Genomic DNA, 27,330 nt, shown 5'->3' with positions numbered 1-27,330 from the left:
AGGATTGCCTCACAAAAAGCAGTGTTTGGGGATCAGCAGTTAGCGTAATGGCTGTGTCGCTGGACACCCATGTAGTCGACTGCAGTTTGAGTCCCAGACGCAGTGGTTTAAACACGCCGGGCGCGTGTGCATGAATGCCTAAGATCCTGAGAGGAGAACGGAGAAGAGGGGATTGTGGCATGGCCATCTATCTCTGTCTCTCTGTCTCTGTCTTTCTGGTGAGCCTATGTGCCCTATAGCAAAAATCTCTCCAAAAAAAGAAAAAATAAAAAGCAGCGTTTTAATGCTGTGCGCTGTATGGCCCCTCGTTTCTCTAATTTTATTTAATTTTTTGTATCTATATTCAAAGTGCAAATGGACTTTTTCATTTATTTATTATTTTAGAAGTTTTTGCCTTAGGCCATGTACACTCAACAGGGAGAGAGAGAGATAGGGACAGAGAGAGAAAAAGTGAGAAATCATTCCCTGGCGGATGGCCACGCCATAATCCTTTCTCCACTATTCTCATCTCAGGTCACAGGCACACACTCACATGTTCCAGTCCACGCCACCAGTCCAGGACTTGAACCACAGTTGGTCATGTGGGAATACAACAAGAGTTGGCCATGTGGGGATCCAACAACATAACCACTATGCCATATGCTGGCCCTGGACTTATTTTATTTATTTAACTTTGGAGAGAGGTGATTTGGTATTGCAGTTATGCTATCTGTGGGAAAGTTTAAATTTATTTTTTGTGGGGTCTGGCAGGTGGCGTGGTGGTTAAAGCATCTGGGCTCCCACATGGCTGACTGCGGTTCAGGTCTGGAACCTGTCAGATGCCTTTCTCACTTTCCTTCTCTCTGTCTCTCTCTCTCTCTGATCAACTTCAAAAAAATAAAATAAAATAATGACAATGAATAAAAGTTTTAAAAACTTAGCCATTAAAAAATTATTTAAAACATCTATTTTTTGTTCTAGCAAAAAAGGTTTATACAGCATATGTATATTTCCTATTCCTTAGAAATGAAAAATACTTCGGTTGCTACCATCACTATTTTTGGAGATTATTTTTTGACTAAAAAATGTATTCATGAAGAGACTCTGTTTAGGTTTTCTACTTTCTTTCTGGTCCTATGAAATTATACATTTCAATGAGATTCTCAAATGTATCAATAAGTAATTTTAAACAGACACATTTGCCAGTGTGTACTAAGTGGGATAAGTGGGATATTTCCCAGTGAATTCTTTAATTAGAGATATCGTATATTTATTATAAGAGATATAAGATATCTAATTAGCTTTCTGAACAACACAACTGACCTCTCAAAATGTTTAATATTCCATGGAGAATGTATATATCAAAAATTGGGATATAGCCAGCTGGTGGTGGGGTGGTTGAGCTGACTGGATACCACACAGTCAGTTATGCAATTCAAATCCTGGACATGGCAGCTTGAAAAACACACTAGGCACAAGTGTGTGTACGTCTAAAATCTCAAGAGAAGAATGGAGTAAAAAGGACTAGGGTGTGGCCACCTTCCTTGGCAGGTTATTTCTCACTTTTTCTCTGTCTTATGCACATGCCTTAAAGCACATTTAAAAAAAAACAAAAGTGGGATACACTAAGAAATGCTTTAAGCATTGATTTGATTATAGAACACTTCCATTACATGGAACATGTATTCTTTATTACATAATTTTGAAAATGATAGAATATTTTATAACTATTTATAACATATCCACAACGGTAATAATATCCCTCTGTCATTTCTAATTATGTGCATGTGTTTTTGCTCTTATTCATTGCTAATCTAGGGAAAGTTTGCTTAATGTTCTCCCTGTTCATTTTTTTTTTTAAATTCTTCAGGTGCTGTTCTATGCTTTCATTAGACTTATTTTATTATATTTTTTCTGCTTCTATAGTTAAATACTTAGTTCTTCTCCCCTATTTACTCTATTAGGTAATGATTAGGTAATGAAGACATTAAAAATTATAAATTTCTCTAATATTAGAACTCTGACCATTTCACAAAAGTTTTGTTATGTAATATTTATGCTGTTATATTTTAAGCAGCTTGTGATTTTTAATTTTTATTTTACACAATAATTATTTGTTCTTATAGTTTACCATCTTAAATGTTTTCAAGTGATTTATATACAGACAGAAAAGTCAATCTACTTACTATATTTATCAAATCCTTCACATCCCTATGTTCTGTTTAATACAAATGTCAAAGAGAAAACGATACTTTAAAGTATCTGGCATAGTTTTGTTACTATCGTGATCTAAATTTTCTAATATTTTTTCCTATCTAGAGTGCAATATTCTAAACTAGCTTTTTTCCCATTATATCATTTATTTAGTGTATAAATATCCCATGACATTTTTTCAATTTTATTTTTATTGTTATTATTATTTTGTTTTAAACATTCAAGCACTATACAACATTTGACTTGTAAAAAGAATTCGCTTAACTTGAAATAGCTCTCAGACCAGTCCAGTTGAGAATACTATACAAGTTATCATTAACAGGTAATAAACCACTTCTGTGTCCCACAAATGTCATACCTCTCCATTTTTTTCTCCCTGAGACATTTTTTATCTCTCTATAAGAATACAAAAGGACTCTGTCACAGGTACTGATTTCTGTCTTTTAAATGACCACCATATTTCTATCCTTCTTTTAACTTTTAACAATTACATATTAATATTTAATATCTGTCTTTTTTAAAGTATTTAAACAGATTTAACCAAATATAGAAATATCTTTTAAAAGGAAGTTTATCCATTTATATCTAGTGTGATAAATGACAACTGTTTTTATTTTTCTTTTATAGGCCTTCTCCTTTTATCTGTATATTTTTTCTTCCTTTTTTCTTAGGTTTTCTACTTCTAGTGGAAAATACTAAATCACACTGAATATTAAGGATCTCCTAAAGAAGAATGTCTAACATTGAAATATTCTACTTATTGAAGGCATCCACTCTCAGAATAAGGCTCTCTCATATTTCAAATGGTAGTGTCTGCCTTCCCCTCAGGCTGCTTCACAGGGCTCTGAGTTTGAGGCAATAGTGAAAGATGCCCGTCTTCTTTCCCATTTGACATGTTGCTGTTTCATAAGGCATAACATTGTATCTGCCCTCCACAGTTTCTTATATCACATTCTCAGCTATCATTATATGTATTTGCTAAACAGGAATTAGATGTAAAGAATAGAAAAAAGTGTAATATTTCTGATAACACCATATCAACTTACTTCTACATCTAACCCTAACTATACAATTACTTTTCAATCATAGAAATAACTAAATAGAAGGGCATGACTACTTAGTGATGATTTAATGTAACTAGAAGAGTGGCTAAAGCATTTAATTTGATGAAAGAAAAACCAGAGAACAAAAAATTAATAGTAGGAAGAAGTAGGAAAAGATTGACTTCAACAGTCATTTTCTAATACTATCTCCCAAATAATACATAGCATATAAAAGTGACTTGGAAGAAATTTTGATCTTTTTAATTTTATCTGGAAAAAAATGTTTATGACAGTATTGAACATAAGCAAACTGTTGACATTAAAAAATCCTGCATTAGTCAAACAGTATGATTTCATGACATCTCAGTATGGAATTTACTAGTTAGGCTACTTCTAAATTAGTGTGTGTTTTCTTTTTGAAGAGAGATTTTTTGCATATGCTCACCAGGGAAACAGAAATCACCTCCCGGAGGTATAGTCAGGCCACAATCTCTTTTCCTCCATTCTCCTCTCAGAATTTTGGACATGCACACTCATGCACCTAGAGTGTTTCAAGTGTCCTGGTCCAGGAGTAGAACCATGGTCGCCCATCTGGGAGTCCAGCACCTTAACCACTACACCTCCTGCTGGCCCCATGTTTTCTTTTTTAAAATTTTGGCAACACACTGACTTGGGGAAAGTTAGAAAGGGGATAGTGGTTCAGAAGAAGCAATTCATCAAGAGAAATGGAAAAAAAAAATATATATATATATATACACACATTGCCCTTGTTCCACATCCCTCAAAAACTAAATGGTCTTTTTGTGTTTTTCAGGTTTGGACATTTAAATTTAAATCTAGGACTGTAGAACTTAACCCCATCTTTATACTAGAATTATAGTGAGTCTATGGCTCAAAAAATGGAATACAAGATGCCAAAAAAAACAATTTTAAGGGCCAGGAGCAATAGATGGACTAAACAGAACTAAGTCCAGCATGTCACCCTGTGAAAACTCTCCAAGGCAAGTGAGGTGAATATACTACCTGATTACAAAATAAGCAGATCACAGCTATGCCTGTTAGTATCTGCCTTGCTAGGTAAATAGCCCATTGTCAGGATGTACACCCTAGTAATACTCTGGGACAGGATTGAACTCTGGAGATCATCTATTTTGGTTATCCAAGCCCCTTAGAGAATATAATGAAAGCTGTAGATAGTCTCTCCAGAAAAATTTGCAAGTGCATAGATCACAAAATTTCAAGGAGTTCACAAATTCCATAAAGCTCATCCTACAACATGTAATGTGATTAACATCTGTATTAGTGAGATAGCACCTCATGGGACTATCAGACTATCCTTTAGGAATGGGGTCATGAGCTGGCAACATGAGGGAGTGGATACCGTATTATTATTGGTATCTGGAAGGTTTTCTTTGCCCCTGTTCCTTTGAATCAAATGGCAATAGCACTTACTGAGCACAGAAAATTATACATAGGAATTTTGATTGATTTATCAATATTTTGGGGTAGGAAAAAATTGTTAGTCTATTTTCTATGCTTAGATTTTGGAAAAAGCAAAATGAAACAGCTGCAGGCTAACAGAGGGGTGAGACATATTAAATTTATGGCCTAACATCTTTCTCTCTCTGCTCCAGTCTCTCTTCATAGAAAGAGAAATAAAAAGAACCTACGGAATGAAGCAGCACCTGGTAAGCTCTGGGAAAAACAGCTACTCTGGTGTTACCTCTATTGACAGTCAGCCCCTTGCTCTTCTCTTGGTCCTGCCCTCTACCTGGCCAGCAGGAGACAACAAGGCTCTAACCCTTACTTCCTCCGGAATCTTCTCCACCGATAAAATCATATGGTTTACATAGAAATTAACTATGACACAAATTAATAAGCTATTTTTAGCCTAACAATGATAGATTAAAATGAAATAACAGCAAATGTATCCTTAATTGCAAGGTATAGAGGTAACACAGAATTTTTAAAAAAATTTGGCTTAAAAAAATCTTACCATTCTACCCAGAGGCCATTTGATCTAACAAAAATCTGTTATCGCTTTAATATAAAATATTTTCATAATAATTTAAAAAAGACCAGTCTACCCCAAAATACTTTCAAGGTATAAAGAGGAGGTGGCAGGTGGGGGAGGGAGAAAGACAGGCATTGAGAGAAAGATTGAGAAGACAGAGAGGAAGAGACTTAAATACCATCTCTCTTCTAGGCAGCAATTTCCCCAGATGAAGAGGTCACCACTGTTTAACAGTGTGCTGCCATGTTAATTTAGTATGACAAGATAAAGCAGTAATCTCAGCTCCTGGAGGCTGTAAACCGCCTGCTATCCAGGGACATGCTCAAGTCGATTTGCACTGTATATCACTTTATACAATTGCCATGACAAAGCCCCCTGAGTTCTCACATGTAAATCTCTCTATCCCTCTCTTCCTTTAGCCCCTTTCTTTCTCCCTTTCATTCCCTCACAGTCTTTCCCCTTGCTTCATCATGTCCAGGTAGACCACATCCACTCAGCACTAATCTCTGAAAACTTAATGCTTTACACATGACAAGGGACACACAATACCTACCCCTCTCACAACCACTCTGTCAAGTCCCCCAATTTAAGAGAAGATGTTCTGGGACTTAGATAATCCATTGATCCCACTTGCATCGGCTTTTATATTTCAATCTGTCGCGTTAAGTTGTCAAGGGGAGCGATTAAACTGATGTTTCATGATTCGAGATTTACTTTCCTAGGAATGATAGTTTTCAAAGCTTGTCTTACTAAGTTCTGCTTAAAGATTATCCCTAAGGAAGCTGGTGTATCTTTACTGGTATAAATCCAGTAATAAAACAATAAAGTGTTTTAGGTAAGGACATTTTGGAAACATTCAGGGTTATAAACATAAGAATGTAAAACTGAATAAAATTTGGATTTTCAAATAATGTCATCTGTGTAGTTCTCTCTGCACGAAGCAAAAACACCATATGTAAAAAAGAAGGAAAAACATGGCTCTATCTATGTAAAACAAAAATAATTATAGAAGCACTGAAGAGGACATAAGTGAACAGGAAAGAGTTTATATGATAGGAAATAAAAAGATCACATGAAGCACATTAGGAAAGTGACAAGTCAAAGTTTATCCCATAAAACAAAAGTAGAGATATACATTAATCACACAGAATTAGCAGCCAGAGTGGTACATATTTTCAATGCATGTGCCAGTTTTAGATGCAACACATCAGATTTCTGACAGATGAGCTATTATATTACAAAAAAGTCACTTGTTTTATGCCTTTCCCCTATATCATATCCTTTTTACATCATCTCAGGCTGCCCTTGCAGGTAAAATAAAAGAGAGACCAAAGGAGTAAAAAGCAATGAACGTAAAACAAACAAAGGACTGAGCACCTCACAATATTTCTAACAGCCCTGAATGAATAAAAATTTTAAAGTGGACTAAAATGTTAAAAAAAAAAAAAGTAAGTGCAAACTATTAAAAGTATAATAATAAACATACATGGTTTATGACAATGACCACACCCTAAAAGACAGCCATTATGTCGCCTTTAGGATATTCATACAGGGAAATCAAGCAATTTTAAAATATAGTTGATTCCAGAATATTGTTTGATGTGTTGTTGTGTTGACATTGTTAATTCTCTGTGATAAACTGTTTGGAGAACTGTGACAGATGTAGCTTCTGGTGGAAGAGTAACGATGATCTTCTACCACAGTGATTTGGAGAGCAACTGGGCTGAGAGGAATAGAAGGGCATTGGAAAGAGAGTTCAGAGTAACTGAGTACTCGCTGTGAGGGGCTTTCAAAAAGATCAGAGAAGGGAACCAGCAGTTAGCGTAATGGCTATGTCGCTGGATTCCCACGTAGTCGACAGCGGTTCGTGTCCCGGACCCAGTGGCTTAAAACTCACGCCGGGCGCGTGTGCGTGCATGCCCAAGATCCCGAGAGGAGAATGGAGGAGAAGGGATTGCGGCGTGACCATCCCCCCGGGGGGTGATTTCTCGCTTTCTGTCTCTATGTCTCTCTCTGTCTGTCTGGCGAGCGCACGTGCCCTACAGTGAAAATCTCTCCAAAAAAAAAAGATCAGAGAAGTGCATATTATGAATAAAACCGAACATGAATTTCAAAATGTTGGGCACCAAAATAAATTTGTACTTTAATTCCATTTTTTTCATGAAATGTTTGAAGTCCTCTCATGTATGATAAGGTGATAATCTGATTTGATAGTTTTATCAACTACTTATAAATTAAGAATGATCATGTAAAGATTTAGAAAGTTACACCCAGAGTGTCTTCCATGAGCACAGCTTTTGGAAATATTCTTACATTCATCCATTCAACTATTTCAAAATACTTGCTGTGTGTGTCCACTACGGTGGCAGGCTCTTGGGATCTGGGGATGAATCAGACAAACGTGTCACCCCAAAGGGACCATAGAGCTTTCTACTTCAAATGAGTTTTCATTTCATGTTCACAGTGAAATTAAATCTAATGATGCTGACAGAGTTTACTAGTAAGACTATGAAGCTTAAAATGGCAGGAGAATGTGAATAATATTCTTCCAGGATACTAAAAGGAAACATAACTTAGTGGGAGCCCCTGAAATCTGCAGTATTTTGTTCTAGTAAGCAACAGTAATTAATTAGCAGTACAATTACTGTAGAATGTGTAGATACTATAGCATCTATTAAGTGTTTGCTATGTGCCAGGCACAGTTCAAAGTCATTATGTAATAAAACAAATTTTGCCATTATGAGAATTTCATTATTTGATTCTCACAACACTTTGACATATGAAGAGGTTCTATTATTATTGGCATTTTTACACGAGAAAAATAAAGGCATGAGATGCTGCAAAATTTAGGTAAGATCACACGCCTCATATGATTTGGAATTATAACTGGAACTCAAATTCAAGAGCAGGCTTAGGCTTTTTCTTACCATTTTTACCATTAACAACTCATAATGTTACCAAAATGCTATTTTTTAAAAATGTCTTTTTCCACATAATATGCAATTGTTATCACCCCAATTTTACAAATGGCAAACAAAGGTTAAAACAAAATCTACGGAACCAGCAGTTTGCGTAATGGCTATGTCGTTGGACTCCCACGTAGTTGACTGCAGTTCACGTCCCGGACCTGGTGGCTTAAAAATCACGCCGGGCGCGTGTGCGAGCGTGCCCAAGATCCCGAGAGGAGAATGGAGAAGGGATTGCGGCGTGATCATCCCCCCTGGGGCGTGATTTCTCACTTTCTGTCTCTATGTCTCTCTCTGTCTGTCTGGCGAGCGCATGTGCCCTATTGAAAAAACAAAAACAAAAACAAAAAACAAAACAAAACAAAAACCTCTCCAAAAAAAAAAAAATCTATAACTTGCCAAATCCCATACAGATATCAAATAGCAGAATTTGAAATTATCTAATAATTTTGACAGTGGAGTATGTGCTTAGCCACTATGTTATGCCAATTCTCTTACTGCCAGAACACAAATTAATATTGTTAAGTAAAGGGACCAGCAGTTAGCATAATGGCTATGTTGCTGGACTCCCGTGTAGTCAACCGCGGTTCACGTCCCAGACCCGGTGGCTTAAACTCATATCAGGTGCGTATGTGTGCCTGCCCAAGATCCCAAGAGGAGAATGGAGGAGAAGGGATTGCGGCGTGGCCATCCCCTCTGGGGGGTGATTTCTTGCTTTCTGTTTCTCTTTCTGGGGAGCGCAAGTGCCCTAAAGCAAACAAACAAACAAACAAACAAAAAAAAAACCTCTCCAAAAAAAGAAAAAAAAATTGTTAAGTGAAAGGGTTAGCAAATAACCCTTTGGAGCCCTATATACTATCCAGCATCCATATAGAACTTTTTATACACATAATAAAACAGTCAAATTCCTTGACCCATATAAGGCCAGTTAAAAAGATAAAAAGCCAATAAATTCTGAGTTATGGTAGAATAAATAATTAAGTAAAGATTATTTTACCTGTCTGTCCCATGAGTACTTCGAAAGGAATTTACAATTATTTATTCTGATAAACTATAAAAAAGCAACTTTAACACTCAAGTAAGTAGAGAGGCACTGAGCACAGTTATTAAGTGTTTGGGTTCCACAGTTCTGAAATCAAACTCTATCACATATATATCTGACAAAAATCATTTTATCCAAGACTGTGTTCTATGGGCAAACTGGTGAAAACCTGCCATCGAACTCACCAGGTGATATTGGACTGGCTGAGATAATAAATGTAGCATGGTTGGTACACAAAAATGATGTATTAGTACACATTTCTATTATTATTAATTATAAGATATCTTATTCTTAAGAGTATTGACTTTGAAATCTCCCACATTTGAGTCGCACCTATCAGGCTGAAGACAGGATGTAAGATATATTCACACCAGACTTTCAAAGTTGCTTCTTATGTTCTACTCATGACTCTGGGGAAATCAGAATTTCAGATACACAAGAAGCATGTTCTCTGGCTCCTATGTCCCTAGTGGTGCAAAACATGCCAGCCACTACCACGAAGCCTGAAAATGGATACTCGTAAGAGCCCAGTAATCTCCCCACTTTCAGAACTCATGTTTATACAGAGGACAGGGTCTAGAAGGTGCCAGAGAGGTGATTATTGAGTTTAGTACATTATTATTAAGTATAATCCTATAAATCATTACAATTTATTTTTCTGTTATTCATGAATAGCAAGTATTGAATTTTTCCATGGTACTTATGTTATTTTTTTACACAAATAAAAGACTTAATGGTATCTTTGAAATTATACTACTGTCGTTTTAATATCCAACCCTCATTTTAAGTTTTTTTTTTTATTAACTCTTAGAGTATCATTTTGTAGATTAGGGATATTGCAAACAAGACTATCTGTTTTATCTCAAGACAGGCTGGATTTTTAAGAGCTATGAAGAGACACTGAAATAAACACTGCTTCTCTATATAATGATAACATTGTTTGCCTTGCTGCCACAGAAGCAGCCTTGACTAAATAAGACACAAAATCCAGTCACTTGTGTTCATTGACTTCATCATGTGATGGCAGTGTCACAGAGCTGGCGAAGGCTGCTCTCCTTATATTCGCACCTCATCTGCTCACATGGATCATTCCTAAATATGGTCTATGGGAAAATTAAAAAAAGCATTTTGCCTTTGCACAGAGGAGATGTATAACCAAATGGACCAATTACAATTGTCAACTTAAGTTAGCTTTATCTTTATTTCCCATTTCAAAGACCAAAGAATCTTCCCCCACCCTGTCTAGTAGGAAAGAGGAAAAAAGAGAATTTACTTTCTAAAACAAGAAATAGGGAAAAAAATGGCATAAGATGATCAAAACTGGTAGCATATTGAAATACTATCATGAATTCAGTTTTACTGCCAGCTTCACTGCCAGCACAAATTATTAGCATCTCAGACCTTGTGGAAGATATAAAGGATTTAAATATATTTAATGCCTTTAAATTCACCTAATGTGGTACCAATAGCATTCTAAGCACTTTGACTTCAGACTGTCATTTCTTAAGGAAACATTTTTCTTGAAAGTGCTTTCCCCCCCATTTTCCTATTAGATTTTCTGTATTACAGATTCCTTTCTATTGTTTTAACTTACCATCTCAAAAACAGAATATTTGTCTTTTTATACACTTTTAAAAGAAAAAGCTTAGTCTAACTGCCAAAATGTGTGAAAAAAGAAAATACATTGAAAATTCAATACTCCTTTTTATTTTTTATATGATTTTACTTTCTTAAGATGCGAATTAATTGTTAATGGCTATAATTTTTAATGAGGACGCTATACTTTTCCATTTTAGGTACAATGGGTAGTTTTAACTAACTTATAATGACCAAAAGGAAATATGGTATGAATAATTTTAGAAATATTTTCCAATGAATATTTGAGTTATTAGTCTTATAGATTTCATTCCAATTCCTAGAAACCAGGCACCAAAACTGAAAAATTCCTATTGCTTTCAGGTCCCCTTAGATGTTGGTCTTTGTAAGTATAAAATTAAAAAATAAATTACAAATGCACTGCTATTGTCACTCATATTAATACTTTGATATATAAATATCATTTCCTGGTTATGGACATGATCTCCTTCCCTATTTCTTATGCTTTTAACTAATCTCTAGATATTCTCAAATGTAAGAAAAAAAATTTGAAGACAAAAATTTAATTTATTTAAATCAAGATCTGATTGAAAATAGAAGCAAATGCTGTCAATAATAAGATGACTTAAATTAGTGCCAAAATTACTTAAATGATGTCCTAGTAACAGACACATAAAGAACACAGGTATTCAACTGAAGCACTGGTTCCCAGACATTTGGATTCTCTACATACAATTTCAAAAATAATCTGGGAATCAGTATAGCATTCCACAACTTGTTTGGCCAAGAGTGAACATTAAAAAAATAAAATTACCACTAATTGTCAACATTGCAACATGAAACAGAAGCAAAAGAATACAATATCAGAATAAATTGAAAAAACATATACTGTACAGTTTTTGTGAAGAACTCACTACAGAGTCCCCGCTTACTAAAAACCAGTGAAACTTTCCCATAAAACGAATTGATCTTCGTTAATCACATGTAGTGAGAGAACCCTAGACTCACTGCAGGAAGGACTGGTCACTCCCCAAGAGGCAGTATATATAAATAAGTAGGAAGTATATGTCAGAGCACAATGGGGCTGATTCTCCTCCCCTGTCTCCCTTCCTGATAATGGCTCTATTGAGAGCCACAAGAGGACCCTTTAAGAATGTTTTCTGATAGAGACAAATTGAAAGAGAGAGGAAGAAGAGGAGGAAAAGAGGAAAAGAATAAAAGGGAGACTGAAGAAAAACTGAAAACAAAACGTGTTGGATACAGAATGAAGTCGGCTGCAGACAAACTTTTCATTATTTGTAGCTTCCAAATGTAAATGACCCTTTCTTCTTTGTTTTAATGCAGGCTGAGAATAAAAAATAAGATTGAGAGGACAATCTACCATTCCTTAAAATCAGGAACACCATTCACGTCAGTTTCTAGCACTGCTCCTAGGTGCCCTTGCTATCCAGTCTCCAGCCAAGTATTTCATCATTCTTTCTACTGAATTCAAGGTGGTCACTCAGATAAAAAAAGGAAACATTTAAAACCCCAATATCTACACTAGCTGTTTGTCCTCTGTTAATAAGACACATATTTACTAACTTCTCCATATTTTATATTAAAAACTTTAAAGTACATTTTGTGTTCAACATTTTTTGTTTTTCCTTTTATTTAACTTGCTTTTTTTTTTTTTTCCTTCTGAACTATTTCTGCTAGGAAAAATGATTTATGGCAAAAGGAAAACCATATTCCTGTATAGTGACCTTACATTAATGGTAATTGATCCAATGTGTACATATACTTAACTTTAAGGCATCTAATATTTTCTGTGTAAAATAAAATTTTAATTTATTCAGTTTTGATGAGATACCTTTCAATTGTGAATCTTCTGTATCAGGGTCCTAGTGTTATATATTATAGTATGGTGATTTTTATGATTATCTTACCTATATAATACACAAAAAAGCTACATGAGGGGAGAGCCTGGTTCTTAATCATTTCTATCTCTCTGCTGATAAATATTCATTGTATACATTTGAGTAGAATCCTTTGCAATGGCCCCTATTAAACGAAAGCCATTAAATTCCATTAGGGCAAATCTTTTTAAGAAAGCCCACTTCCCCCTCATTACCACAGCATTAGAAGTTCTTGCCTATTCCCCTGTCACCGCATAGCACAGTATGAGGATGCTAAATAGTAGACCCTCATTAAGTGTCCTGAACTGTCTCACAACTCCCACATCACACTTTTATTCATGAGAAACTATTCTCATTAATTTATCAAGGCTCAGCTAACTTCACACTCAACAGTAGTACTTCAAATCCTGCGGATATCAAATGAATCAGGGTTTTCTTGACTTCCCAGTACATTCTCCCCCCACCACCGCCACTGGACTGAATGGAATTGTCTGGCAATGAAACAAAATGCTCGATTGCACAACTTATCCAGTGGCTTTGATAGACCCCAATGGATTGTTTTTCATTTGTTCCCATTCCTCTTAGCCCTGGCTAGCCCTGGGGGTAATTTTCAGAAACAATGCAAGTAAAAAGATCGAACCACATTTTAAAATAAGCCTGGGATTATATCTAGATACATAGCTTCATGTGGTATTTTGTGACAACATTTCCAGAATGATGTTCGTAACAATGTAATTTCATTGTATGATAAACATCAATTTACCATAAAAAACAAATACAAACTTGTCACCATTTTCACCTTGTTTCAATTGAATTGGCCTTGTTCAGATAAGCAAGCCTATCTCTTATAGAAACAACAGTTTATAGATAAACTGTGTGAAATCGAGTCTGTGTGTGTCGAATTATACTGCCTACTATCATAATTTTATACTGCCACACTGCACATATGGCTACGAAGCTTACTTTATCGGAATCTTTCTGAATCTATTCTCCATGCTATTAAACTGAGCACATTCCACATCGTTCAAAAGTAATTACACTTTCGTCTAGAGTATAGGAGACTGTTCTCCCTAAACAATGAGATTCTCATTATTAGAACTGGCACCATAACCCACAGGTTTTACGACAGTATGCATTACAACATCACAAATAACTTCTGCTAAGTTTGATGTACAAAGGTAACTATAAATTTAAAAGCTTGTAAGAGCATAATATGGAAATAGGAATCTTTACCATACCATAATTAAGGTTCTATCCTGTGCCTTATTTTAAATTAACACACTTATCTTTTCCTTAAATTTTTTGAAAACTATTTCACAATTAACACTATCCTAGTCACACATCAAAAGCGTATAATTTGCTGAGTGTTAGATTATAGGCAAAATTTATATAAAGGTATTTCATGATGTAGCTATAACATAACAATTAAAATTATTTTGAGTAAATCGAGAATCCCAAGAGCGGTGAGCCTGAGCAACCCAAACCTTTCTCTGTTATGTGCACTGAATGGATTCTTTGTGTTTAAGTCTGGATTTCACACATTGTAGTCTTGCTATAATGTTATATTTGAGGTCTCTGCTATCTGTCCAACCTCTATATGAGAACAACCTAAAAGACACCATGTTCTTCTGATAGACTTGAAGAAGAAACTGACTCATATTGAATGTAGCTCTATAATCATTGTTCTTCCTATAATATTTAAGCACACAAAGATATATATGTAATACTAAACTTAGATGCTGTATGTCCAGTGTTCTTTTCACTTTTCTTTTTTTCCTAAGAGGATTTTGCCTTAGAGCATGTACGCTTGCTGGAGAGAGAGACAGAGATAGTGAGAGGGAACATGAGAAATCACCCCCACCACCCCATGGTAATGGCCATTCTGTAATCCCTTCTCATCCCTTCTCCTCCCAGGATCTTGGGCACTGACGCCTGATTTGAATTTCAAGTCACCGGGTCCCAGGACTTGAACCACAGCTGGCCATGTGGGAGTCCAGTGATGTGATGTAACTGCTAAAGCATCTGTTGGGCTCTTTTCAGTGTTCTTTAACAATTCCAGAAAAATGTCATCGATGAATTAGATATTAATAACATATTTTTAAATTCAATGAATTTTTAAAAGCTAAAAATAGAATGCAGTGCATAGTATTTGTTTCTTAATAAAATTCAGGTATCTCTACAGTAAGCAATTCAAATTATGTTTTTAAATGAAAATATTTACTGTTCATTCAACCCAAGAGTAGCGTGAGGAGTCAAAAGAGAGTTTGGCTAAGAGAGAGTAGGCTTTTTATTTAAAAAAAAAAAACAAAACAACTGATTATTCAGTAACCGCAGGTGGTCAAGACTTTCATTTCACATCACATTGATGCTGGAACAACAATGTAGCCAACGGAAGTAGCATACAACCAGACAGAAAGTGAGCGCCAGAAAGAATACCACAGAGTTCTATGACTGTTCCTGAGGCTGTTACTTCATTTCTCCTCAATATACTCTATTATCTCCTGATGCTCATAAAAATCCATGCAAAATGACATGAGAACGCTTCCTGGATAGTCCTTTGCATCATTAAATAAAACCATCTATTTCAGAACTGTTATTAAAAACAAGCCAAAAATTATAGTGATTCCTGCTTATCTCTGAAACATTGAAGCAACAGCCACCAAACACACATTCACAGCAACTAAGAGGACCAATGCAGATCTGACCTTCGAGAAGAATAAAGCTCAGGACTGCCTTTCCACTCATGCCAGAGTCAACATCGCTTTTAACTCTTTGAAGATTATATGGGAATCAAATATTGCCATTAATTGCTTGGCACAGTTCTGAGCATGTCAGAGAAGGAACTAAAGAAAATCACTCTCTGTCATAGACTTACACCAATCTGTGCCTTGCTCTTATATTGATTAGAAATATGAACGTATTTTATGAATATATGCACCTAGTGTGCTGAAGACATTTCATTTATACAGCACTCAGAAAAGTGAGTAAACTTCCAAGAACAGATTAACATGTAGTATTAATACTAGTTGTAGCTATTTAGTAATTGCTCTGTGTTCAGCACTTAGTTTATTTCTTCATGACACTAAGGCAATAATTAAAAGGAACTTCAGAAAGGAAGAATTACATCTTTATCTGATTCAATTCCTTAATACCTGGATACCTTATATCTGAACAAGGGACCCTAATTCCTCAAAATCTTTGTATGGCAACTATTATTTATAGAACTTACATCTCAGGAAATACCTACCAGATTAAGCTTTATACTGAAAGCATCTCTCCATAACTCCAAGACAGTATTACAGGGATCACTCAACAGTTTTATGTTGTCTCTTCTAACCTATTCAGGCAACACACAATATACACCTCCCAATATCTTTTTCTTTAAAGAATGAAGGATGAATGTCACACAAAAATAGGCAACGAAATCTGCCTTTTTCCCCTTAAGTTGAACTCTATGATACAAAGACTATGAAATGCTCTCTGTTTTCAAAGATATTAAACAGGAAAAAAATAAGAGAATGTATTTCCTTACTGAAATAAAAGGACCTATTATGTGAACATAACAATGGTCTAGTATCCAGAAAAAAGAGAAAGCATTCATGTTGAATAATAATTCTATAAATACATCCAATCATTTTAATAAATGAGTAAAATATATCTATCACTTTAATAGCTGAATATATCATCACTTTCTGCTTTATTAATATATTACACTAGTAAATTCTACTTCAGTTCTAAAATTTCTAGAAAATAAAAATACTTATCATGAATTCGTATCTTTAACAACTTTTCTCAAAACATATTCAATGTTTACTCCTCCATACAAACTCAGTCATTTAAGTCAAAAATCATAAATTGAGTATCTATTTTATGCTAGATCCCAGAAATATAAATATATGCATGGCTGTGCATTAAGAAGAAATACAGTACAGAGAAAGGCAGACTAGTAAGTGTAAAATTATAATATAGGCCACGAGAAAAGATGCGGTAAGTGTCATGGATAAAAGAATAACAGTAACGGCCTTGAGAAGTCAGTGAAAGCACCTAAGAGGAGGCAATTTTTGAACCTAGCCTTGTGGAAGAAACATAATTCACCAGGAAAATAAATATGAAAAGAGAGAGTGTGTAGGTATAAATAATAAAATGGTGTCACTCAAAGGCTGTTTGGTATGTTCATGAAATGTATGAAAACCTGGCATGACCAGAGCACTAGACCTATTGCCAAATGGTAGGAAAGGAGACTAACGTCACAGTCCGATGCTAGTGTATGTTGTTTTTCAGTAAAATAAAGAGTTTTGGATTGGGCCATCAGGTGGCAAGGGAGTTAAGTATGCTGGACTCCCACATGGCAGACCACAGTTCGAGTCCTGGATCTGGTAGCTTGCTTTCTCACTCCTTTTCGCTTTCGCTCCGTCCCTCTCTGGTCACATTAAAATAAGTAAATAAACAAAAATAAAAGTAAATAAACAAAAATAAAGTTAAATAAAATCATTCTTTTTTAAAAAAAGAGTTTTGGATTAATTTTGTAAGCAACAGGACATAACATGAGTTACAAAAGTGAGGTAAACAATCCAAGTCATCACTTAGGGGAACAGGCCTAGCAGATGCTAGAAGTACTGAAAAGAGAGGCTAGAAATCTGAGGTCACATAAGCAATGCTTCCAACTGTCTATTCAAGAGATTTAAAGTAGCTGGACTCAAGAAACATTTGAGGGACAAACAAATTAGTAAAACTGAGCCTGATGTCATTAAAACTAAGGTGAATTTTTGTACCTAACAACTAGAATAGCAGATCTTAACTTTGGGGGATCCTAGAATTACTCAAGAATCTTACTAAATCCCTAATGCTTCTCAGACATGTACATATATACAAAATTCTCTATTTGTTTCCAGAGATCTATAGACCCCAGTGAAAAAATCCTCGGAAGGTGTCTCATTCAAATCTGTTTCCATAGTATTCAATATATAACTTGGTAAAAAATAAAAAGTTCATAATTTTTGTTTAGCTAAGCTGAATTCTACTTTATTTATTTTTAAGACATATTTTTTGCTATAGGGCGTGCACGCTCACCAGAAAGACAGAGAGCAATAGAAAGCCAGAAAGTGAGAAATCATCATTCAGGGGTATGGCCAAGCTGCAATTCTTTCTCCTCCATTCTCCTCTCAGGGTTCTGGCCATACATATGTACAGGTTCAGCATGAGCTTCAAGCCTCCAGTACTTAAACCATGGTCAGCCACATGGGAGTTCAATGACATAACCATTATGCCATCTGCTGGTATCCTGAAATCTACTTTAAAACTTTGAAGTGGCCTAGCCTCTGTGGTGCAGTCAGGAGCTTACAGGAATGTGAACCTGAAAGCCACATGCTGACTATAGTTTGAGTCTTAGCGCCAGTTGGCCTGGAAATAAGCATGGCATGTACACAAAGTCCAGGTGCAGTAAAGGATGAATGAAGGGGATTTGGGTATAAATGACCCTGTAGAAGGTGGCCTCATTCTCTCTCATATTCTCTCGTCATACGTTCGCATTTCATCATGGATTTTTAAAACACGGTTTCATCTGCACTAACTACCTACATCACAGCATCTCCTCATGAAACTACATTATGTAATTTAATATGCTTTTCTCATACTGATCTTTCAGTGTCCTTTAAACAATCTCCCTTCCTCTTTTTGGTATTCTTCTAGTCATTATCTATTTAGATTCTATCCTGCAAATTTGTATGTTTATAGAACTATCACAGGAGAACTAATCTAAGAAACAATCTCAATTGAGTTCTATCTGAGAAAAGATAATGTGCAAAATATTGAGAGGGAAAAGGCATTAGTAGTACCAAATGGAGAATACCAATACCGAAAGGAGAATCTGACTTCCTTCCCAGTTCACCTGTGCACTACTCATTTCCCCCTTCTTTTCCTATACTAGCCCTTCTGTGAGGGAGACAAAGGGGTTCCCACTGTACATAACTAACATGAACTCACAGTGGAGGGAAGAGGGAGAAACTATGGATAGCAAGACTTAACTTTGCAAGTTAAGATAATTATTGGGTTGTCTAAAATGTCATGACATCATGATGTGATTTTCCATTCTTTTATGCAAATAACACATCATAACTTTTCTGATGACCCAACAGAACATAAACATATCTGTGCTCTTGTGAAGAGGCAGGAGTTCATAAAGTTTATAAGCATGGATCCCAAAGCCAGAATGCTTAGCTCAACCACTTATTGGCTTTGATCTGGAAGAAGTTAGTTGAACTTCTCTGAGACTCCATTTTCTCATCTATAAATTGGAATTAATAATAACATTTCACTGAATTATTGTGAGGGTTAAATAACTTCATAAACCACCACGGTTAGTTAAAACATTATTCTTCGTGAGAAAATCTTGGAAATTGCCTAAAGAAATGCTTACCTATGAGGCTTAAAACATTGAATGCAAATATTTAAATGTAATGTGAAAGTCAAATAATCAGTATATTATATATCCATTAGAAAATATCTGATTTTGGCCGCTGGCAGGAGGTGTGTTGGTTAAAGGCGCTGGATTCCCACATGGCCGACTGCAGTTAGAGTCCCAGACCTGGCAGCTTGTTTTCTCATTCTCTCTCATTCTCTCTCTCTCTGTCCCTTTCTGGTCAAATTGAAATAAACAAATGAATGAATGAATAAATAAATAAGTAAAGTTAAATAAAAACGGTCTTCTAAAAATAAAAAAAAATAAAAAAGAAAATATCTGATTCTTCTTATTGATTTAATTCCATGTCCAGTAATTCAAAATTATGAGTAAGTGGGTAAATTTTAGCATTAAATATATTTATGATATGTAATAACTACCTGAAAAAAGGGAAAAAAGAAATTTAACAGACTTATAACTATATGTACAGGCATGGGAATATAAGATAAAGATACAGCTACTGGTGTCATGAGGTTGAAATGAATAGCATGGGCATCCTCAAAGTAGAAAAGGAGAAGTCACAGAAGTGTGACATCCACTCATGCAGCCATGGTGAAAAGGTGAGTGATTGCACTGGCAGCTAAGTACCCTACTACCTTACTAACATTATGATCTATGTATTTTAGTTGCTAAGAGGACAAAAACCTCCTTATTTTGAGCGTGTGCGTGTGTGTATGTGTGCATGCACATGTTCATGCTGTTTAACTTTGGCTGAAGATGCTACGCTGTCTTATCTCTTGCACATGAAGCCCCAGTTTCTTAACTGCTGCAGTGATCCAGACCCTGAGATTACGTGCCAGAAGAATTACTGTTGGTTGCATATTTTAGAAGGGGATGCAACAGGGAATTACTGAATTATCAAAACAATAATATAAACAAGATTGAGTTAGAAATTAGTGTAGTCGTATTAGAAAACATATTCTACAAAATTTTGAGTATGGTAAAAAAGAATACTGGGATCCAATCTGAGTAAAGCCAAAAATAAAAACAAGGGCAGGGGGTTGGGAAAATTGGAAATGAATTTTCATGATAGAAATGTTCCAACAATGATCACTGTATAACCCTCTCTGGGAAAACCTTTATGACACAGTAGAACATCTAACTTTCATGTTGACTAATTTTAAACATGTTACACTTTGACATTATTCTCATATTTTGTATTTTTTCCCTTCTGAATTATGTCTCAGAAGCAGGATTCTTTAAATACAAAAAAAAAAAAAGAGATAAAAAAGCATGTTTTAGACTCACTATTGGAACCAATTTACATGTACAGAATTTTAAGATACCAGAAGTGAATCTTGTTTATGGCTATTAAGTGGATAATTATAAAGCAAAGGCCTGAAGCCAAACTATGAGAGGAATAACTGGTCAAAAAGTGAGTGTAGGCACAAGAGACCACAAAAAAACCTACCATTGTATTGTGCTGAGAAGTGGGAGTCCTATGGCCACAAGTCTCTTGCGTCAGCAGAGAAACTGGCTGAAATTCCTCAGAGTGAGGCTTGTTGGGAAAACTCACATGCAAAGGAAGGTGAAAGGCTGGGAGCCCGTCACTCTCCTCTTCTTCCACTTTCTGTCTGCTTGTCACCATGGCTACCTCTCCATCTGCTTCCCCATACGGAGAGGCTGGTCGCTTGGAAGACATCCTGGAAGGAACAAAAGAGGAGAAAATAATGAAACCTCCACATAAATCCTTAATGCCGTCATTGTGTGGTTAGGGGCCATTGTAACAGAAATGCCTTTTTGTGCTAGCAGAGAGCAGGAAACCATCCAAATACCACTGCAAAGCACACACAATCAGAAACAATGGCCAAGCAGGTAGCAACAGAACAGTGCTTGTTTGTTGTGAGAATAATACACTAATATAGCACTCTCTTGTATTCTGGCTTCTTAAACAAGAGAATTCACCTAAGAACACTGCATAATGAAAGACCATTCCATTTTAAAGGAAAGAAAAATACCCATCTAGTTTTACACTTTGATAGACCTTATTGAAGACAGAATATCTATGAATAGTAAATACTGTTGGCAGCTTAAAAGAAGAGGAAATAACTAAAATTTCTTTCATCAAAAAATATAAACTAAATAAATGATAGCCATTGTAACAAATCTTTAATTTCATGAAAAATAAGATGATTATGAAATATAGAAATACTGATTACAAGCAAACCTCAGAGCAACTGACAAAAAGTTTTTGATATTTGTTTAAGGCATACTAAAAACTGAAAATACTTTATTTTAATCACTGTGAATCTTGAAACATTTGAGAATTTTCTTTCCCAACCTCCCTAAAAGATCCAATTTTGTCATTTGGTTCTACTATCAAGATTGCAAAACAGTAAAAAAGTAAGAATATAAAAATATTTCAATTCTATTTTCACAACTGTTATAAATGATTTAGACATGAGTTCTCAGACTTATTTATCCCTTAGACTACTTCAATGAAAGAAAAAAAAAATACAAAGAAGGATGTTTCGTTTTAATGAGCTATAACCTATATGAAAATGGCCTAAGAAAACTGAGGAAAAATTAAATTTTCTTTCTGTATTTGATTCTTGCGATTAAAAACACATAGCAAACATTTTGGGTTAAATGAAAAGTTCCTTTCACTTTCGTTAAAAGTTTTACATAGAAATAGAATTGAGTTAAAATGTTTAGTTTTTTGAAAAACCTTCTCTTATAGCATTTACAACTTGATCTGAGCTTGAGAAAGCTGTATTTTTGGTTTAGCAAAGTGTTTACAAAATCATCCATTCTTATTCTAGACCAGTGGGAGCGGAGGTAGAAAGTATTCACTAAATGCCATACCACCTCATTCACATATATCACTAATTTTTAAATTAAAAATGCATTCCCAAAAGAAATACCTCTAATCATTGGTAATACTATTTTTAGTATTAGAAATTTTAAAGCAAAATATATTCATGTATTGAAGATATTTTATTAAACAATAACAGGATAGTAGAAAAACATAAGGGCTTTAGAATCAGACGAAACTGAGTCTAAAACACTGATTTTGCCACTTACTAGCTGTGTGACTTCATCTCCCTATCGTCATTTATTCATCTTTAAAGGGAGATCTCATATCTGCCTTGTAAAGCTTTCTGAAAATGAACTGTGTTCCTTATGAAAAATAACTAGTAGAATCTTTAACACAGAGTAGACAATTCAATAAATAAGAGCTCTTGTTTATTTTGGAAACTTTAAATCGACAGTGAGACCCATCTACCTTCATAACACTTGAGATGAGGAAAGTAAATTACTTTCTAAGAGTTTGACTGTAAAAATCAACATGAAATACAAAATTTCCCATCTGAGAAATGTTCCTTGACTGGCAATAATTAACAATGAACTGATTAAGTGTATTAGTGAGTGTTTAAAAATAAATGTTAATGATTGGGATGTTGATGAGCTGAATAAGAGAGAGAGGAGGAAATACTGGCAGCTACCATGTGAGTATTATCTACAGGAGAGGTCCACTTGGCCATCACATCTCAAGCACTTTTCAACTATTTTTGATCCCATTACCAAGTCTACACGCTTCAAGTATGAAGAAGGATGATAGGGGATGGAGTTAACAGAGTTGGAACGGTTTCAGTCTCATTGGCAATACCATATCTATCACCAAATTGATGTCATATTATGCCATAGCCCCAAAGCACTAGAAACATTTAACTCTCACTGTTCTGATTTCATGTTCTACAAGCAAACTATTGATTTCCATAAAAGAATGCACAAATGGAATAACTTGATTTTTTTTAAAGGTTATTTCTTGAGAAAGAGAGAGGCATCCTCAACAGAGTTCCAGACCATGATCCTTCTCCCAACCCTCCCAGCCACCCCGAATCATGGATGTGTGTATCTGGCATGTACAGGTCGTAAAGGGAACCGAACCCTCAGTCTTCCATGTGGATCCAGCATTGCTTAAGCAGCACATTATTTCTGCCCTGACGAGCTGTCCACAAACTTGTACTTCTTGAAGTCTTTGTGAAGTCATTTATCAGAATAAGTTAATAAAGGAAATTTTAACTATTTCTTGGTTTCACATGTAGCTGTAAGGAGATTATGCCTTTGTTGTACAACTCTCATATTTGTGGTTTGTGTGGGCATTATCACTCTTACTGGAATGAATAAATTGGTATTTGGTGTCTACCTTAGCCTCACTTGCAATCAGTTTCTTAGTAACTGAAAACAAGATATTGACAAGAGTCAGTCTCTGGGTGATCAAAGCAAAAAGTAGTATCAGCTGACCTTCCTAAATTCATACAATCCTATGACTTTTGGAACCATGACCTTCCTGTTGATTTCTTCTTTATTAGTATTATTAATAATAATACAAAAACTGAAAGTTCAAAGGTAGACATAATGTGAATAAGATAGGCAGATAAGATCTAGAGCTTCTGCTGATGGTCATTTCAATAACTAAACAATCTTTATATACGACTGAGTAAGCATTCTCTCTATATATGATAACATTGTATGGAGCAAAAGTTAAGGTCTAAAGTACTGAACACCAAAGTGTTACAGTGCCAGAAGACAACTGATCCTAAAATATCATGTTTTATGTTTACTTCAATTCCATTTTCAGAATCTTATAGAATGTTCTTAATGATCTGGAATTGGAAGTACTTCTAAAGTAAAGGAAGTAAAGGATTTCTTTTTATTCCTTTCTTCTAAAAATAAATTATTTTTGATACAGAGTGTGCACACACCCTAGAGACAGCCAGAGCTTGATAGAGAAAGAGAGAAGCACACTTGACAAGGTCTCATCAGGTCAAGATCCCCTTTTCTAACCCTCCAGCTCCTCAGGATCCTAGGCATGCATGCACACACCTGGTGTGTTTTTAGGTCAACCCTGAAATCCAAACCTGTGATTGGATAAGTGGCTTACAGCACTGCAGTTAAGTCTGCCACTGACCGCACCACCAGGCTGGGTCAGATTTCTTCATGATTTTTTCAATCATCACAATAAAAATGGCCATGGTTTTATTTCAATAATAGGTTAGTAAGTTAGAATAAGTAAAAAATGTAACAAATTTAACAAATGTAACATTCAGGGCTATCAATCTGTTAATCATATTATTCATGTTTAATATGATTGATTTTTAGTAGTTCTTAAAACATTGATGACAAAGTCATCAGAAATACTAGATTCTTGAATTTTTGTTCATCTACCAAATGGTTTCATTGTAGAAAGAGGAAAGTCCCATTAATATCAAAGACATCAAGAAGACCCTGCAAATTGCCATACATTGCTCCTCTGGATATGAAGTTCACACAGCGTGGCTGTGCTGCAGTGACAGGGTACTTAGAACAATTTGAGAATCAAGGCTTATAAGCACTCTTATGGATTCATTTGGAGATAGTTTTTGCTATTCCTGTGGTAAGTGCTAGGCCCTACCAATGAACAAAATTCAGACTTCAAAGAAATGGACATGAGGAGGGCCAGAAGGTCCGAGATTTCCCTGTGACAGATGACAGTTTGAGTCCCAGACCTGGCAGTGTGAAAATCATACCAAACACATGTGCATGCCCAAAATCCCAAGAGGAGAATGAAGGAGAAGGGATTGTGGTGTGGCCATCCCCTCTGGGGATTGTTATTTTCTTTCTCTCTCTCTGGTAAGAGACATAGCCTATGGCAAGAAGAAAAAAAAAAGAAGAAGAAGAAAGGAGAAAAGAAAAGAAACAGCTATGAGGCAGATAAATGAAGAAGTCTAATGTAAAATTGCCTTGTGGAGCCATGGTGACATAACTGTTTTTTTAAACTCATTGGGGTATGGAAAGAACTAACATTAACATCCAATACTAGGACAAGAGGGATTCTCCCAAATCATCAAAATCCAGAGCCTCACCTCTAAGAAGCTTGTAAACTGTTTAAGAAGATTGAAAAAAAAAAAAGGAAAGAAATAATAATGGAAGTTTAGGCTAAAGGTCAAATGACATTATATCTAAGCACTTAGGGTCCAAAGTATATGGGATGCTTCATAGGATGGTTGACTATTTTAAGAAAAAGAAAGTGAAGTGGAAATACAGAGAAAAATGAAGAGAGAATTTCACAGAGGAATTAATGATAAAAGCAAAAATGCAGCATTTTTTATTGATTTATTTTTATAAAGTACAAAATAAGCTTAGGGTCCATGCTAAGTGAGGAAAGGAGAAGACTGAGGAACATGGACCAAATTTCATTTCTAGTCTGTCACATTTTGAGAGTTGCTGAGTTACAGTAATGGTATTCAAAAAAAAAAAAAAGTCCTCCCTTGTAAAGCACAGCCTCCTTTTATAAGAAATTACATTTCTTTTACTTTTTCCTGCAGCATTCTGCATAATGAAGTGACTTGGTCAATATGTGAAGCTAATTTAAAAACTACTGGGATCTTTGGCTACTGGCCGAAGGCTCCCCACCTGCATTATAATCACTCAGCAAGTTGGATGCTCCCCATTGTGTTCAGACACTTACACAGTACCTCCAGAGGTAGGGGAGAGGCTTCCAGACTAGAACAGTAGGCTAATCCAGTAGTTATCAATCTTGGTTGCACAGTGAAATTACCTAGCATGATTTTTTAAATGTTGATGCCTGAGCCCTACTCCTAGAAATTTTGATGTTACTAATTCAGGTACCTTGTGATGCTCCAATATATGTATACACTGTAATAATGAAATCAGGATAGTTCACATTACCTCATATATTTATCATTTCTTTACTGTGAGAACATTCAAAATTCTTTCTTCTAGCTATTCTGAAATACACAATATAATATAGTTAACCATAATACACTACTGTGCAAGAGAGCACTGAAACTTATTCCTCCTAAGTAACTGTAACTGTGTACCTGTTGACCAATTTCTCCCTAATCTCCTTCCCCTCACAGACTTCTGTAACCACTAGTCTACTCTCTGCTTCTGTGCGATCACCATAAAGATGGCAATTCCACGTGAGGGGATTATGTGGCATCTGTCTTTCTGTGCCTGGTTTGTTTCACTCAATGTCATGTTCTCCAGGCTAATCTCATGTTGTTGCAAATGCCAGGATTTCACTCCTTTTTTTATTGCTGAATAGTATTTACATTGTGTATATATACGACATTTTGTATTCTTTCATTTACTGATGGCAACTTAGACCGAATCCATATTCTAGCTATTGTGAACAGTGCTGTAATAAACATGGAAGTGCAGGTATTTCTTTGATACACTGATTTCATTTCCTTTGGCTATATACCCAGTAGTGGATTGCTGGATCATATAATGGTTCAATTTTTAAATTTCTGAGTAAATTCCATTCTGTTTTCCATAATGGCTGCACTAATTTTAATTCTCACAAACAGGGTTTAAAGAGTTCTCCTTTTTCCACATCTACATCAGCATTCAGTATGCTTGGCCTTTTCAATAATAGAGATTCTAATTGTGGTAAGATGATAGCTTATTGTGGTTTTGATTTGCTTTTCCCTGATGATCAGTGATGTTTCCGTATACTTGTTGGCCATTTGTCCTCTTTTGAGAATTGTCTACTCAAGTCTGTCACTCACTTTTTAATTGTGACAGCGAAATGCTAATAAATGTTATGGAGCATTCACTACTTACTGCTTTAAAGATTTTTTGTGGTTTATTTTTTTCCCTTATAGTTTTTTTTTTCTTCTTCAGGATAGAGTATGGATGCTAGAGAGAGACAGAGAGACAGAAAGAGAGGGTAAGTGAGAAATCATCCCCAGGCAGTGATGGCCTCACTGAAATCCCTTCTCCACCATTCTCCTTCCAGAGTTTTGAGCATGCACACATGCCCACCAAGCTACTGGGTCCGGTACTCAAACCGTGGAGTTGGTTACATGGAATATAGCACCTTAACCTCCATGCCACTTGTTGGCTCACTGTTTTAAACTAAGAAACAGAACAAAACAAAACAAAAACTCTGCTTAGAATATGTTCTTTGCTGAAATTATTCCAGAAAATGACAACACATCCAAAGACAATGGAATTATCATACGTAACAATATAAAATGGAAGAATCAGAATAGAGATTTATTTCTTTATAGTTTCTTTTAAAATTTTTGTTCTTTATGTTTTTAAACTTTGTACAAGTCATCAATAAAGTCATAAGAAGCAGAATTTTCTACTGACTATTCTTTTGAA

The 27,330-nt window shown here is 35.4% G+C and overlaps 1 protein-coding gene across 10 annotated transcripts in view; it reads right to left on the bottom strand.

Annotated features, from left to right (window-relative positions):
* SOX5 (SRY-box transcription factor 5) overlaps positions 1 to 27,330 on the bottom strand; it is a 1,018,333-nt gene that overhangs the window by 421,890 nt on the left and 569,113 nt on the right. For 8 of the 10 annotated variants that reach the window (XM_027771080.1, XM_027771084.1, XM_027771082.1 and 5 more), the window contains one exon: positions 20,621 to 20,852. In XM_027771080.1, the coding sequence (XP_027626881.1) occupies positions 20,621 to 20,851 (231 nt within the window). In that variant the 5' untranslated portion in view covers position 20,852. The remainder of the gene's footprint in view (positions 1 to 20,620; positions 20,853 to 27,330) is intronic. The other 2 variants (XM_014587346.2, XM_014587342.2) reach the window with 1 other exon arrangement.

This window comes from Tupaia chinensis, unplaced genomic scaffold (genome assembly GCF_000334495.1).
Source record: "Tupaia chinensis unplaced genomic scaffold, TupChi_1.0 Scaffold000028_1, whole genome shotgun sequence".
Taxonomy (NCBI): Eukaryota; Metazoa; Chordata; class Mammalia; order Scandentia; family Tupaiidae; genus Tupaia; species Tupaia belangeri.
The sequence above is the reverse complement of the archived record's forward strand: the minus strand, read 5'-3'. Positions and strand labels throughout refer to the sequence as shown.